The sequence below is a fragment of the Uloborus diversus genome, chromosome 5 (genome assembly GCF_026930045.1).
Source record: "Uloborus diversus isolate 005 chromosome 5, Udiv.v.3.1, whole genome shotgun sequence".
NCBI lineage: Eukaryota > Metazoa > Arthropoda > Arachnida > Araneae > Uloboridae > Uloborus > Uloborus diversus.
Window position 1 is genome coordinate 81,600,979 of NC_072735.1, and position 17,710 is coordinate 81,618,688.

General features: G+C 34.5%; 1 protein-coding gene across 1 annotated transcript in view; it reads left to right on the plus strand.

The window, feature by feature from the left end:
• The first annotated feature begins 1,831 nt into the window (after nucleotides 1–1,831).
• Nucleotides 1,832–17,710, plus strand: part of LOC129223430 (tumor necrosis factor receptor superfamily member 16-like) — a 57,357-nt gene continuing 41,478 nt past the window's right edge. Inside the window, exon 1 of the mRNA XM_054858041.1 lies at nucleotides 1,832–1,975. Within this exon, the coding sequence (XP_054714016.1) occupies nucleotides 1,910–1,975 (66 nt within the window). The 5' untranslated portion in view covers nucleotides 1,832–1,909. The remainder of the gene's footprint in view (nucleotides 1,976–17,710) is intronic.

A 17,710-nucleotide genomic window follows, 5' to 3' on the forward strand; every position in this document is an offset into this window, starting at 1 on the left:
TCCTCTTCGTGTATCGAGGTCTTCAATTCCAACTTAAAGAGACACTTTAATAATGAAAATAAGCCGACTTCTTATGCTCGCTTATTAGGGTCGAGATTCGAGCAAAGATCTCTTATGGAAAATATTCCATCCGAACAAATGGATAAATTTAATACTTTGCAATCAATAATGGTAAAAGTATTCGAAGTCAATTTTTTTTAAGTTTGCTTTGTTGAAGATGGCACATACTCTGTAGAACAACAATTGTATATTCTTCTGTACTATTCATTTGTGTAAAAATATGAACTGATACCGATTATGTTTGAGTTATTTTTCGCTTTTTAGCTTACTTTGAATTTATAAGCTATACATGAATTCAGCTAGCGTTTACTTTAAAACTTATAACATAAGAAAAGATTTTTTGCTCATAAACGTTTTTGACAGTTATTGAATTATTCATTTTATAAATTAAGCTATGAACTTTATGATTAATTGTCAAACTGGAATTTTTTTGCGAAACTGCTGGCATTGTCCTTGTACTCTTTTGTTTTTTGCAAAACTCTAGATAGATTTGAAGAGTAAGTCTTATTTAAGTTAAAGCTTTTTTTTTTTTTTTTTTTTTGCTTTGTTTGTTTCATTTAAAAATTGAAAATCTTGGCCGCTTGAATACATTTTAATTAAGAAAAAAGGGTGCTGCTGTTGACGCACATTGCAAGGACGAGTTAAAAGGGACTTCAAAAGTTCGAAACTATTCTCTACATTGTAATATTAGGTCAGGGCTGAAGTGACAACACGTCCACTTTATAATGGGTCACTCCTGTTTTAAGGATTGCCGTTATCTTTCATACAGCTTCGGACGCCAAAATGTTCAGTTTTCCGGGAAAAAAAAAACAATATAAATGTGAAAATTAATCAACAAAAACCAAATTCCTAAAAAAGGAATTGCAAAAGTAATTAGACTTCTCGCCTACATTTGGACCTCATGAACTTTATTATCATTATTGAAATGTTTTGGATTTATCTGCTGCTGATGTACTCTTGGAGGTGTTCTCTTTTGAAACAATAGTAGCTCTTAAAGCAATTAATTCATCAAATAAATAAATACATGAATACATAAATAAACAAGATTATATAGACTCTTTATTTTCAGCAGTTCACACCTGTTTTTGTATTATTTACTACTAATTTTATAGAAACGCAAGTTTATTTTAACCAAAAAGTTAGCAGTATCGATTTCAGCTGAAAGTAAATAGTCATCTCAGGCATGATGAATTTATCCTAAATCGAACAATACCTATTTTGGACAACTACGTAGGACTGAATGAAACGAGATATACACGAAAAAAATTACATATTTTGAATTTATGAATGATCATCAGTTATGATCTGCTAAATCTTTCAGATTACCTTAATCGGAAGTTATTTTCAATAACAAAACCCACGCCATTATTTCGGGTAAAATAAATTAATATTTTACTCGCCAATCCAGAACTAATTCCCAAAAATTGAATCAAAATACAATCCGTTACAACTAAAGCAATTTGCGATTACGTCTGGCTTTAATCACGCATATGGCGCTTTCCCGAAGGGGGTGGGGAGTGCCTCCCCTCCCTTCTTTTCGCCTACCACGTGACTTTGCCGGCTGTGGCGGGGGAAGAGCGGTAAAAAGAGAGAGAGAGAGAAGTAACCATCCCCGCTGCCTCTCAACCGACAGGTGAGTCTGGGAAGTTTACCTCTCGCTTCCTCTCTCTCTCTGGATTCTCGGCAGTCGATCGCACGTGCCCGATCCGTTCGCATCTCGCTGTTTCTGCTCCGTTGTCAACAAGGGGTTCTCTCTCGAGCTCTGGTGATTGATTTGTATTTTGCGTAGTTTTCCCATCTCTGTAGGGATGCGGTAGAGGATGAGAGAAGTCCCTTCCCATTTCATAGCATGAAGAGAGGATATTTAGAAATCGGTCTCGTCGTCCTGTTTTTGGACTTTTTCTGCAAGAACCAGGTAAGTGTTTATGTTTGAATTTTTTTGGGGAACGTTCTGAAAGGCTCGGTGGGAAATACCGAAACTTTTCAGTTTTGTTTCTTACTCAGTTTTTGTGTTTCTCATGAGATATTTTAAGGGTAACCTAACATTCGGGATTTATCTGTACGAGTAATAAAGCTGAAAATCTGGATGTCTTGATGTCTGGATGTCTGTGACGCGCATAGCTTTTAGATCACTCGACCGATTTTTATGAAATTTGGCACACAATTAGTTCGAAGCCTGGGGGGTGTGCACCTCGAAGCGATTTTTCGAAAATTCAATTTTGTTCTTTTTATATTCCAATTTTAAGAAACTTTTACCGAGCAATTATCATAACGTGGACGAGTGCAAATTACCATAACGTGGTAGACGAGAAAATTATCATAACGCGGAACATGGGCGAGCAAATGAACATTGCAAATTGACGAGAAATTCATCATCCATTATTTGTAAATATACAGGCGAACCAAATGACCTTTTAATTTTTCTACTACGGGCAAAGTCGTGCTGGTACCGCTAGTCTTACATAAACAACGTGGTCAAAGATGCCGAAAGGAATATGCTTTGTCAATCTTTTAAAATGGTAGAAGATGTAAATAGCAAGGAGGAATATAATCTCTCTCAAAATGCTCGAATTTGAATCAGTTTGAGAGAAAATTATTCTCTTCTCTCTTAAAATCATTCTCTTAAAATTTTCGAAGATGCACAGGTGGAAAAAATATTATGGTCGGAGGTGCAAATATTTAGGTTTAAATACCTGTTTTCATTCTTTGAAAATGACCGGTGATGTACAAATTAGAAAAAATATGCTCAACGAAAAAAAAAGTCTTCTTTGCCCAACAATTGTTATTTTTCTCTGTATTTCTTACATGACTATAATCAGTTAGTTTTGGGAAACATATGTTAAAGGTGTCTAACCAACAAAAGCTTCTTTTTTTCCTACGATGAACGATTTGGACTATGTTCTTCTATTAGAAAAATGTGAAAATGTGTAAAGGGAAAACATTTAATGTTCTGATTTTATTCTTAAATGGACTGCTCATAACAAATGCTGTGAACAGGATTTTTTTTATTAATTTAATAATTGATTTGGTGATCAGTAGAAAAAAGAATATTGAGCCACCGATTATGAAAAAGTTTTTTATTTATAAAATCACTTTGGAATTTGCATCTGCATCGTGTAGTATGAAATTAATTGCACCAAAAACTACTTATGACACTCAGACATTTAGATTTACTACTCAGACATTTAGATAATGGCTATTATATTTTTTCTATTGATAACATAACTGTATGTAGGGCCCTTGTATGCACATTACATTCCAATGAAACCAAAAAAAAAAAATAATATTTTACCTTACAACGTTTTATATGAAACAGGACGTGCTGTGAAAGGAAGCCAGGTCATGGACAAATTTTAAAATCCCTGCCCCACAAATTTTTCTCACAACTCCTAAACAATTGTACGCAACATTTCCGCAAATTGTACCTTAACATCGAAACACTTGTATGCAATGTTTTTGCCACTTATGCCTTAACATCGAACCACTTACATGCAATATTTTTGCAATTTGTGTCTCAATATTGAAATAACTTGTATGCAATTTATTATTATTATTATTATTTTAAATTTATGTCATAATTACGATGATTTTCTCGTTTACACGCCTAGATGTTGGAAAAATGTCACTAAATAGATAAAATGTAATTAAGCTATCTATTTGTTTTGTTTAACATTCATTCGTCAGTTTTGATTCATATATTTGTCCCGCGTCCCAATAGAAATTAGTTAAATGAGGAGCGAAAATCATTCATTGCACGCATGAAAACTGATCCTTTCTGACGCTGATGAATGGGGTTGTTTCCAAAATTTTAAAAGTAATTTTTTCTGAAAGAGCATGCTTAAAAACATAGGATCTGACCATTTTTTAAATAATTTCTGTAAGTTTGATATTTTTAAAAAATTATTTAAATCGGTGCGCTTTGATTGTTTACGCTTCTGTCCTGTGACGTCACAAATGATGAAATGCCATTTAGTGTTGCCATTCACAGCTCAAAATATTTAATTCGCATCTTTACTCACGTGTATTGGCAACGATATGGTTAACAGCAAGCGTAGAGCGCAATTTTAATTCGCTTCTTGATTATCATAACGTGGAAACGCAGTAAAAAATGTGCCAAAGGACATCATTTGTGACGTCACAAAGACTATGCCTTGTTTGAAGAAGCGGACATTTAAAAAAATTAATTAAAAAATAACTGTTGGGAAAATAAAAGTATTTTCTGAGTCCATGTTATTATTATTATATTTTTTTTTTTTTTTTTTTTTGCTTATTCTATCAATTTCAGGGACAAAAAGTACTACTTTTAACTGAAGGAAACAACCCCATTGCCAGCTCATATACCATCAGAGGTATTTTCAACACGAATGAAAACGTATTTCACGCATTGAAACTCGGAAACACGCCTCAAAATTGTGGTCAAGCGTATTTTCATGCTTTGTGTTTGCAATAAAAATTTAGCATCATGGAAAAAGGATTGGAAAAGCAAATGCAATTTTAAAAACATTACATTTGGATGTCACGCAAAATGTAAAATGTTTATAATGATTAAAAACAAAAATCGTACACATCTCTTCTTTCCCTCTCAGTTTTTGATTTTTATGTAATTGATCGGCATTATAATTATTTACTGTTCTCCTAAATTTTACTTCTCCAAAACGAATTCCAATCCTCTAAAAACGCCGAGGAGTTTTTAACGTTCTGAAAATTATCTTGTGTTTTCGATCAACGCCAAACTGAAAATAAAACACCTAAAAGGACCGAGAAAATTCCCTAATAATCAGAGAATGTACGAGAAATCCTCATTGTCCTGATACACATCCCAATTTATCATGTTCTCGTCTTTTATCGTCCTGCCATCCAGTGGCGCCACGAAGGGGGCGGGGGAAGGCACCCCCCCAGATGCATTGGTTTTAACAAAAATGCCAATTCTAATACAGTAGTTCATACGTATGAAAGGGCTGTTTTGATCAAAAAATTAATTTCAGAGCGTATTTTTGATCAAAAAATCTCCTTTAGAAGGTATTTCTGATTTGAAAAAAACTTCACGAAGGTATTTTTGATTATTAAAAAAAACCACTCTCCAGAGAGAATCTTTGATCAACAAAACCCCTCCAGACGGTATTTTTGATTAAAAAAACCCTTCCAGATGGTATTTGTGGCTGCGCTAGTGTGCCATACAGGTTCAACTCTTCAGTGCTATCGTGGTCCGGCCGGGCGATCGGCTCTTGCTTTCTATGGGAGTTGATGTTACCAAAGCTGTTGGCATATTTGCCCCATTTGACTCCTGTGCACTTCATTTGAACTAGACAACGCCACAAAAAATGATCAGCATTTGTTTGAATGCAAAAACGACCAACATATTACATCATTTCATTCTCTCTCGTCCAAACTAATACTATTGACCTCAAACTTTATTCCAACAACTCAAGACCACGCCATTTGCATGTACTCACGGTGAAACGTCGTTTGCTAAATTTCAAACCTTGAAATTAAATTCAACTATTTCATACAATAATCAAATCTGCTGTGCGCAGGTGAATGGCAGTATGTGCAGAAATGAGTTATACCGAGATATTGGAAGAAACTCGTTTTGGATTCAATACAAGCAATGGAGAAATGTAGAAATTTCACGTTTTTTTCGCTCTTTTTTTCCCAGTGAAAACCAAATAAGCAAGTTTTCACAATAAAACTAAATTGCAATAGGCAAAAGTTTAAAAAAAAAAAAAATGCAGTTACTGCTATTTACACGCCTACGACAGAAATACACTCCAAAATATTTAAAACAAAGTTGACTCCAATTTTAAAGAAGCTGATTATTCTTTTTCTTTTCCTCCATTCATGACACAGATGCACGAAACTGTAAATATATTTACACGTAACACCTCATAAAATCGAGGACAGGCTATAAACCTTGATGGGACTGTTATGAAAGAGAAGGTGATCATCGAACTTCTGCAGCATCTGCTGAAAACGGACCAAAACATAAACATTCCCGTTTCAACAACCTGGCGCTTACTTTTCCCTTGCGATTAAACAAGCGGCCACCAAAGAAATCAAAGGTGAATCGCCCTCTCCCTTGGACGACCTACCTCCAGACCCCGCTATATTCGATGTTCTTACAATGGGAGAGAAGGTCTTTTGCGGTCAGGCCCTCTCCCCTCCTCCGAACTTCAGGGATCTTTATTTTTGGCGGGGGAGTTCGAAAGAGAAAACTGTTCTTTTCCACCCACCTGGTCCTCTTTGACCTTTTAGTGGAATGTTTGAAAGGAAGATATTAAGATGAAAGTTTATTGAACGAAAAGAAAACCACGTCCTGTTATTCAGATATATCGTAGGAAGGTCAACGGTATATTTGTTCCTCAATCGATGAATAGCGGTTATTGAAGTTTAGTTTCGACGCAGATGTAATATTCCGCTATTTAACTCCCCCCCCCTAAGTTTGTTGGTTGTTGCATCAGAAGACGGATGTTGTCACCCGCCCGTATTACTAAAGAAAGATACGTTGAAGAAATTTTTCCCGTATGTGTTAAAATGGGATCTAATGATACCACATAACTATTGATATAGTTATTATAACTAACAGATAAGCACATAACTATTCTTTAATATACCTATAGTTTTCAAGCTAACATGATCCAACCACTTAATCTTCGATGATAAAATTAGACAATGATTAAAAAAAGAAATTTTTCAAATAGAAGGAAATAGGGATTAACGCGAACAGAATGGAATCAAGTTACGTTTTATTTTATTTTATTTAATGAACATATTTTTTTTTTTTTTTTTTTTGTTGAAAAAAATGTTTGTCATAACATTTTACTAGTTTGTACCTATTTCACAACATGCACGTCAGACGTGTTTTTCTCACACTGCCTTTAATCAGTTTATATTATTTATTATTTTATGTCGTACGGTGAGAATTTAAAAACATACAACTTTCATGCAAAACAATTAGAGCGGTTGGTCCTCTTTATATATATATTGTCATTTTCTTCGTGCTTTTGCTAAACCATTTCAAACAATGATGCAGTCTAAAATTTTGAATAACCTTTTATTGTAACTAAGTGATTTCAATTATCATAAAGTTAATTAGAATTAATATATTACTTCTAAGTTAGAACAGGAAATCAATTTTTAAATTGATTTTCAAATGCAGTTCATTGTTACATAATACATTTTTCCGAATTAGTACAATGATGTAGAGAAAAAAAATTCTCTGACCGGACGATGTACGATAAAAAAAACAATCGATTGTAACGAAATAAAAGTTTGTCTAAACGAGATGAACAAATAAACTGCTTAAAAGAGCAGAATATCGAAAACGAAAACATCAAACATATGCATTTAGAAATAAAAGAAAGAAATGTAAAACTAATTTTAAAAAGCTTTTAAAAAAACCTCTAAAGGTATCGGAAGACTTCGAAGCAAAATTTCTAAAATTCGAACACTGGACAAATTTTCAGTTTTCAAATTTGAATAATAATTTAAAAAATAGACAAATAAATAAATAAAATACACAGTAGTATTTTTAGACATAAAGAAAAATAAATTAGCGTTAGGCTATGTGATTAATTTTTCACTGTCTTCTTCAACAAAATTGTCTCAAATCGTAGAAATCGAAAAAGTTTTTGATCTTCTTTTAAGAAAGTAACATCACTTCGCACAAAGAAATTGATCTTTAAATATTGAGTCGAGTGCGATGAAGACTACGACAATAAAAATACGAGTAACAGCATCTTAAAAATGAATCCGCGCTTTGAATTGTCGAAAAGAAATAGGTTAAAAAAGCATTTCAGAAAAAAAAGAAAGAAAAGAAAAAAAAAAAAGATCTCCTATTGTTCCAGGCGCGGAGTACATATGCGTTCTATAACGGTCCATACGTCACGGGATCACATTCACAATCGGAAAAATCCCTTTTCTTCAGCGGAATGAAAACGGGGGTGAAAGTAGAAAAAATATGAAAGACCTAATCCTGCGCAGACGCTCTCGGGCAACAAAACCCCTGATTTTTCGTCTTTTCTGCCAGAAAACAGAACCCCCTCTCCGGGAGAAAGGAAAACGTTCTTTTTCCACCCACCTGGCAAAAGCCCCCGACTGTCGCGGGGGTTCAAAGAGGCCCCGGATACCTTTCGCTTTTTTCCTCTACACGGGGCAGATGCAGGGACAGATGCCGAGTTAAGTAGGCTGCCCGGGTTGCGTTAACTACCCCACAAGCAATTGTTCAATCCCTCGCCGGTTTAAGCAGATTTTAAAATTCTACTTCCCCCTTTTTTGGAAAACTTTTAAAAGGAAAACGCTTCAATTTTTTTTCCATTTTATGCAAAATTTTAGACTTGGAACCTTCATAGAGTGAAATCACGTTGCAACGAACTTCAAGGATACCTCAAGTTTTGTTCGTTGAAACAGGAGTTAAGGATTCAAGCTATATACGACGCAAATTTAATAGGGACTGAAAATTTGTTTGGTTCAAATAGATATTTCGTTGCGTTGGTATTCGTTGTAACGTGATTTCACTGCACGTACACGCAGCGATATAGCTGGGGTTTTCTTCAAGACGTGAAAATGCTCTTTGACATTTTGCTTACTGGAGAAGTGAAAATCGTTATAGATTAGTGAAGTGAAATGTAAGAAAACAGTAACGACCGAACGACCACAATAGTGATGAATTCCATTCTTACACTAACTATCTAAGGAAGAAATAGAAGATGGTAGGGAAAGAAATGATGTGTGTGTGTGTACTGTTTTGATTTCTAGCGTTCGAAATTTTGACATTTTGCAGCTAAAAAAATAATAAGTTATTCAAATGTAATAATTCAAACATTTTAACTGTGTTTTACTTTTACTTTTTTTAAAAAAATTTCCTCGATGCTAATTTTTTATTGAGAATAAATTCAAAGCGTTAAAATACACTTGCCTAAATTTCTAAAGCGTATTTACGATTTTCAATGCGTTTAAGATTGCTTTTAGAGGCAATAAAATTATCTTTATCTAAGTATGCACTACTATACATTTTTCTGAACTGCTGTACGATCATTAAGGTTAACTTTGGTCCCCAATTTCTCTCTGTTTAAATTTAAAAGGAATTATTAACCCGGTTGAAAGTGGTCTAGCCGTCTCTTTGAGTCTTGTGAACAAAGAGACTAAAAAAAAATTATTTTAATAATAATAATGTAATTCTGAACTAAAAACAGTCATCCTACCTTAATATTAAGGTAACTTTAAAATATAAAACGATGCAAATATTTTTTATGGCTAAAAGTTGTGCACTCTATTCGAACCGTGTGGCCTTATTACTCGTAAAATAACAATTTAAAAACGAAATATTATTTCATTTCTCTACAAAAACACCTTTTTCTGTCTTTTCAACGCAGAGAGTCGCAATTGAACCATTGAATTGAACCGTTGAAAATCAGTCAAGCGTCAAACTCAATAATTTTGAAAAAAAATCATTTTGACCATCGTAATAAAATTGTTCGATAAGGATTGCAATAATTCAAACTGAAAGGAGGATGCATATTTATGTATATATCTTTCGGAGAAACATGTTGTGATCTCTATTGATAAATTCAATATGATCATAAAATTTGCTCCTTGAAATTATAAAACTTGACGCTTGACTTGCTTCTGAAATGAACGATTCAATTTACACATCCTCCGAAAAGGTAAAGTAAGGAATTTCAAAACGGTATTCACTCGTACATCTGACAAAACCGCGAAAATGAAGCGGGAGCCAAACACAATGCAACAAATTTCTATTATTGCGACGACGGTAACCGTAACTGCATCCTCCTCCTTTTCGCGGGGCTGGAGACGAGGGGGGTCCTCGCGCGTGTACCTTTCTCTTTCAAGGAGGGCAGATGCCCCGCTCGGGAAAAGGGGTGCATGGGGGGTGTCGACAGATGCTGGCACGCGCGCGCTCTCCCGCATCCCGTATGAGGAGAGATGTTAGGGTTCGCGGGGGCAGCTGGAACCCTCTTTTCTTGCATTTTTTAGCCAAAAAGTACCGTTTCCTATTTTAGAATGGAGGAAACGAACGTTCCATGAGGAATGAGGTTGAGAAACAGACGTCTGTCGTTGGGGGGAGGGGGGATTAGAAGGCTTATGTGTTAACCGAACTGTAAGGTGAGCGTTGTTAATGCATGCTCCCCTCTCGCCTTCCTTCGCGCGCGTGATGCTAGTGAGGAAGTATGTGGAACCGAAAGAGTTTGAATTACATTGTTGAAGAAATTAGAGGATATCGCGAACGGGTTTCAGCGTTATGTCGGTGAATTTTTAAAAATAAAATGAATGAAAATTCACTCTATCACTGCACAGCAGTATCGTTTGTGCGCAGTTTAAATGAGTACTGGCTAAACTCAAATGCAAAACATTTTCTGAAAAATTCACCGATGGCATTTTCAATCATTTATTTAAGAAAATAGTGGAAAGAGGTAATTAAATTATTTATTTTTTAATAATTAAAATTTTAATTGCTTCCAAAATTGAATAGTATGGCTTAAAAATTCAATGGTAAAATTCAATATTATTATTGAGAATGTGTTAATAATAAATAAGAATTAATGCTTAGATTTTCAAATAGAGAAACATTTTTTAAGTATTTGATTTAAATATACACCAGCAAACAATAGGACATTTAAAAAAAAAATCCTATAAAATCAACAAAGAAAAAGCACAGTATTCTACTCTAACCTATTTATTTAATACTGGATGGAATCACTCATATCAAATTCAAATGGTGAAATACTGGCAGGTGGGGTCAATAACTGGGCAGTTCATCTTAATCATTTATAGAATTAATAGCTAATCTTTCTTAGGGTTAAAATGTGCAAATTTTAGAGATTACTATAAACCTATTCTAACAAGACAGTAATCTAACTCAATGACAGCCAGTTATGTTTCATATTAAAGAGAAAATCAGAAAAAAAAAAGAAAAATTCTTTTTTTTGGTGGCCCATCCATAACCATGATATAGTGGCCCAGTCAACCGCACCCATACTTCTGGAATTATATTCATGTATTTTTAATACATGAAATTCAAATAGCATCAAAATACAACTTAAAATTAGTTTACTGATAAGGAAAGACTTGCTAATACATATACCTGCAGTGAAATAATAGATATTTTTTAACTAATATTTATTTTACCGAAAAGGGGAAAAAATACTTTTCAATCAGATTCTTGACTATCGTACTGTAGTGGAAAAATGGCTTTTCTCAAACAATTGAAAATTGCATGAATTTAGTAGAACAAATAGCTCTACCGATTAGTGGCATCTAAAATAATTTTATGCGAATACTTTTTCATATTTTGTTAGTGGTCCATTCATCCCCATGGCCTATTCATTACCACTCTCCCCTAGTTATTTTTTTTAACGGAGCTGTTTGAAAAACATTTCAATTTCCAACACATAAAAAGGATTTTTGCGATTTTTATAGAGTGTTTTTAAAGTTTTTTGGGATTCCTCATTACCTACATAAGAATTGATGCAAACTATTTTCCATAATGATTTTTAACTAAATGACACAAGCAATCATTTACAATCGAATGAAAATTTAGAAGCGTCGATAGAAGAAAAACCTTTAGTTTCATTTTCTATACAAATCTGAATTTAATAAAAAAAACTTTGTTTCTTAATTGAAAGAAAAAAAAAACCGAAAGTCAAAACCGTTATGCGTTGAAGACCTTAAACTATTATTTAGAATCAACGACCCTCCCCCCCCCCCGCTTCATAGCTGATTGGTGGTTTCTCATCTTCGCGAACAGTTTGACCAGCTACTTTCGATTTTCACTTTATTCCCGCGAATTTCCTCCCATCGGGAAACATCTATGCTTGGAGCCTCCACTTGGAGCCTTGAAGATGCCAGTTGAGGATCGTAAAAGTTCACCTCTTGGAGAGCTGAATGAAAGGGGAAGACCTTGGTGGGATAAAATTCCTCAACTCGTGAAACCATCACACACCATTAGACCTTTCTGAGCTGCAGAACGTCTCGGATTTACTAGACGAGAATCGTAGAAGCTCATGGTAGATCTGAATAACTTTGTGGACATTAACATTTTGGGAAAGACCTCGGTAACGTATTCTGACGGACCTGTCAATATGCCAGTGGGTCTAGGTGCCAAGTACCACGCCTCTCAGGGTGATCATCCCACGAGGTACCTCTTCCTGGAGGAGTTCCATTCGGCCACTTCAAACGGACAATGTCGTCGACCCCCTTTTCCCATTGTACTCGGGGTTGGAACCCGGGTCACGTCTTCTCAAGACCCCTTTAATGGTTACTCTAAGCAGGGTTAATTGTGCATGACAAGTGATTCCGATGCCTCTGGAGCCAAGATTGCCACTTAATCGAATGCCCCGTGACTGGGATCTCCAATTGGAGGTTGTTGTGTACGCGCGCGCCCAACTAATAGTGACATCCGATTCAAAACTGTGTACAACACCTTTTTCCGTGTTTCAAAAGACCTCTTATCCTATAAATTATCAGTGAGCACTACCGGGAATTTTAAAACTATCAACCAACAGCTTTCTCTTCACGTGTTTACGCAGTATCAAATGCTGAAAATTCATTGTTGAATGGATACACATTTCGTGCCTGATTTGCTGTGAAAGTTGCAATAACAATTTCAAACAAAAGTCTGGGAGTTATGAAAAATTTGATTTGAGAGCAAAAAACTTTAAAGATGGAAGGAAAAAGAGCAGTCTCAGAAAAGTTAGTCTATTCATAAAGTTCCATAAATAAAAAAATACATACTTTTTTCCACAAGGCTTCATTTTTCTGGAGTACAGTATTCCGTGGGATTATAGAAATGTTTTTGTTTTCTAAATTTTGGCCTTTTTGAGCGTCAATGATTAAAAGAAACAGTGCGCAAAAGAGTAAATTCTTTATTTGCTTTCAGTGGTCTTGTTACTACTTTCTGCAACTTTTAGTTTTATTACCCCCCCCCCTCCCGGTGTCACCCAACCTCACTAATGAAGTACAAGGAAACCTGTGTAAGTTGACTTACGGTTGGTTAACTTGGGTGGTCAATTTATAGAGAATAGATGACAAAAGAAAATATATGTACTATATATATAGTATGTGTTCCTGACAAAAGCTGTTAACTTATATGAGTGGTCAACTTTACAGGTTATACTGTATGCAAATAAGATAATAAACAAGAGTACCAGACATTAATTTCATTTCGTAAAAATAAATGATAAAAAAAATAGTCTCTATTTTAATCCTATAAAAGTTTTGAGGTAAACAAGGCCCTCATGGTAGATCCATATTTAGAGGCAACGGAGGTTTTAGTGTTGGTGGAGGAAGTGTAAAACTCCGCTTGTCCATTCCATTCGCGTGCACTGTGAAACTGCTCTTTATGAGGGAAGGAAAGGGGATCATTGCAAGTGAGTAAGGAGTGGCGGACGGTGCGCGTCGATGAAGGAAATCCTCCTTCACATTTGCAGAAGAAAGTCAGGGGTGCGCCGTCTGAAGGAGGAAGGCAGCGCACCTTGCCCAAGTGGGCTGTTACACTCGACTATTTGAAGGTTAGACAAACTAATGTTTGTGGGTTGGACAAAATATCTGGAGGTTGGACAAACTAATATTTGTGGGTTGGAATAATTAAGGTTGGAAGGTTGGAATAACTAATACTTGAAGGTCAGATGGTAAGAAGAAATATTATATTAGAAGATCCGACAAACAAAAAATTGAAAGTTTTACAGACTACTATTTCAAGGTTAGAATAACTAATACTTGAAAGTTAGATGGTTAGACTAAATTATGTATTTGAATATCGGTCAAACCAATATTTAAAAGTTTTACAAAAATTATTTGAAGTTTGGACTAATATTTGTCATTGTGGTAAATTTGTAGAACAATTACGAACAGCAGCTATTAATGCATACAGTAATCATCTAGGAATGATAGTAGGTTGGAAAAGCTAATACTTGTGGATTGGACTAACAAATATTTCTGAAGATTGAATAAACTACCATTTGAAGGTTGTCCAAGCGGGGAACAGGGATGGCAAATGAGTTTTTGTAAAAGGATCAAAATCAAAGTTAATTGAAATGCAATTATGCTTGAGCACCAATATAATAAATGCTTATATAAATTGCCAATATAATTATTACTTTCTTGTATAAAGCAAAGGAAGTATTGTATTCACATACAAATTTTTACTCAACTTTCAGCTCAGTCTCCATTTTAATCATAACTGAGTGAATTTTTAAGCTTTTTTTTGGGGGAGGGGGGGGGGACTTTTTTTTTTTTTTTTTTGAATGAACAACTGAAATGTCCGTTTTGACCATCCTCAAGTTAAATCGGTGCATGGTGTTTGTATCAAGACTATGTTGTTGTAAATGGGAATGTTTTAACTAGCTAACTTATAAAAAGAACACTACATTAGTTTTACCTAAAGACCAATGTTTTCCATGATATAACTGAATAAGACGAAATTTACGGCCATTTCTTGAATTCTGTCAATAGAAATCGACTTCCAAAAGGTATCACTCGTGGTTCGCCAAATTTTCATTGCGGTAGGTTTGTAACACAAAATTATTATTTAGCATAAAATTACATTTAGAAATTGCATAAAATTATTATTTAGCAATGATAACCATACATGAATCCAGAGAAATACGAATATAATGTTTATAAACATCGAACTTTTGAAACGTCATTTATTTTTCGTATCCATGTTCTGACAACATTCAAAAATGTAGCAGTAGAACAATTCTATTTGATTTTTTATACTTTAAATTATCAGAGGATATTTTTTACAATGTACTACTTGGCAGCTACTGATTAAAATGACGTACTTTCTTCTCATATACAACTGACGGTGTTTTGAAAAGCTGTTGCTTTATGACAGCATTCAGAGCAAAGCTATTCGCAGTTCTAGAGATTAAATACGCGATCTTGCGGTGATTTAAGGAATTAGCAAAAGTGGCAAAACATTTAAATTTTGCTCGGACTGGGTCTCACTAGATTGGTCAATGGGACCCAAACTACGGTCTGCGCTTCTAATGTGACCCGCGAAGCTGATCTATGTAGCCCGTTGATATTTTCAATGTCGCGAATCGAAAAAATTATTTTAGAAGCCTTCAAAACCAAGAACCAACCGATAATCTTCAGTCGGCATTACGAATGTATGCTGAAAATTTAAAGCTAAATTTTCAGAAATTGATTTCAAAAAGCAAATGATAACTTCGTTTCAATAAAATAAGCTCGGACAAAAAAAAAAAAATGTAATTTTCTTTCCTTTTCCACGTTTTTTCATGTTACCTAAGATATTCAGGTTTATTTTAATTTTATATGTGTTCTGGTCCCCGAGATTTTTCTTCATATAAGGTGCGGTACTCGGGCAAAAAAAAGGTTGGACACCACTAGTATAGCTTATGCAAGTGGTTCAATCTTGGCTTTACCTCTTTCAGCCGCCATTGGTCGAAGACTGCAGCACCTCCTATAGTTGATTTTTGTTACGAATATATTTCCTCGGAATACCCTTGTTTCAACAGGAAAATATCCACTTTTAGATAAATTGTCGCCGTAGTTTCAGATTTGAATCCTCTCTCTGTCCTGCGTGACCAAAGTGGAGGCTATCGATAAGTAGGAATCAACAACTGCCGCCATTATTTATAATGGGAATCAAAGGGTTGTTTTCCATCAGCTGAGAGGATGCTGTTGACGCGGATTGCTGACCGATAAGAGGTGTAGAGGAAGTGATTTCGGTTTCTCAAGGAATATCCACAAGAGCGAAAACCTAGTGTCTTTTCGACCATGGCAAGAGCCATGCGAGCATCAAAAAATGCCAGACACATAGGCTTGGAGAACGTCATCCTTTTAAACTGATCTAGAAACGGCTAAAGAATTGGAATGTTTATTTATTACCTCATTTTGGATGCATTCCTCTTTCTGATTAAATGCATATCCTAACCGCATTTTATCAGTGTAGCATGAATTCGAACAGATAAAAAGCCATTCCACAAAAAAGTCAACCGCTTGTCCCGCACGTGACGGTCCATATATTTCATTAAAAAGATAAAAGTTTAGTTCCATTAAAAAGTTAAAGTTTTAAAGGGTAATGACGAAATGTTTTGCTTAAGATATCACACATAAGTATGTAATTTGTTTAGCAAAAAAATTTGTTCACCAATATTTTAAAGTAGTATTTTTAATGTCAAAAATGAAGCATCACGCGCGGGACAAAATGATAGTTTTCCGTTCAATGGCCCTAAAACGTTTGTTGAATTTCATTCCCAAAGACATCGAGAAAATTAGAATTCAAAGCTGGAAGTATTATTTTCTGTTTTAAGATGCCAAGATATATTTTCAAATAAAATCGATCTCAAAAACGTGAAAAGATTTCAAAAAAAAAATAATTATCCGCTTTAAGAGATGCTGGAGCATTCCGGGTTATAATTCATCTCCGTTTAACTTTCGAATGAAGGTCATTAAAGAAAACCAAATGACATTAATAAAATAATAATTGCTTTTAATTCTAGTGTGAAAATAATTTTGCAGCTGAATGCATTGATAATTTTCTAAAATACAAACATTTTGCTTTTTTATACAAGTGCTGGCAACGCGGATGCCTGTACTTTTACCGTAAATTTACAGGATTTTTTTTTCCTACCATGTAAGATTTATATATTTTTTTATTCGAGCATAGTTAAGTAATTTGTTCAAGTGCTATTAAATAACACACATGCATGGGATGAGAGCTAAGAAGTTTTCGATAGTATTTTCGACTGGAGCGGTTTTGGTACTTTTTATCGACTAGATTTCAACACACCATCTTTTTGAGCAGATGTTACTTAGAAGTATAACGCACACACACAAAAAGAACTTTGATCAAACCTCCACACTGCAGATAGATAAGATCGAATCACTTCAAATTGCCTTCGTCCTGAAAAATAAACTTATCACCGCACTGCAAACGATATTGACTTTTTAGAGAAAGTTTATCTCGGGCAGCTGTCCTTCATTGGAAAGTTGAATCAACAACTTGAGAAAGCACAATTATTCTATGGAGGCTTTAGTTGCATGAAATACAATCAAATAATATATTTCATGAGAATATAGGTTGCCAAAAGGAAGTTAACCTCAACAGCAAGTCAAAACTTGTTATACTCGTATATGTTTCAACAAGTCATCTTTCTTGCCGACATTCATTTGTACATAATATAAAATCTTGAGCAAATTTTAAAGCCTTTCCTCGGGAAACAAAGTTAAAAAATAGATTTAATTTATTTTAAGCGAAAGCTTTTTGTTAGATATTGAGGATTATAGTTTTAACCCCATCGTATTTTTATTTTTTCTAAAAAATAAATTTGTCATAGTGTTTTGTTTTCCTATATAACTATTCCTTGTATTTTCAAATACGCTATCTCTTATCTATGTTTTTCCTTGTTGTGAAAATTTATTTTATACTATATTTTATACTGGCTTTTGACTAAAACTAACGCTTTGCTGTAAAATTTTATTTTAATTCCTCAAAAAGTTAAATTTGTTCATCGGAAACGTTCGGCGTCCCAAATTGTTCTTTGAAATCAACCAAAATAATCATCAAAATGTGGAAACTGTTTATATGCACTAAGTGCCACAAAAACACACATTCAGACACATTTGATAATTGGGGGGGGGGGAGGGGAGTACAATGTGGGAA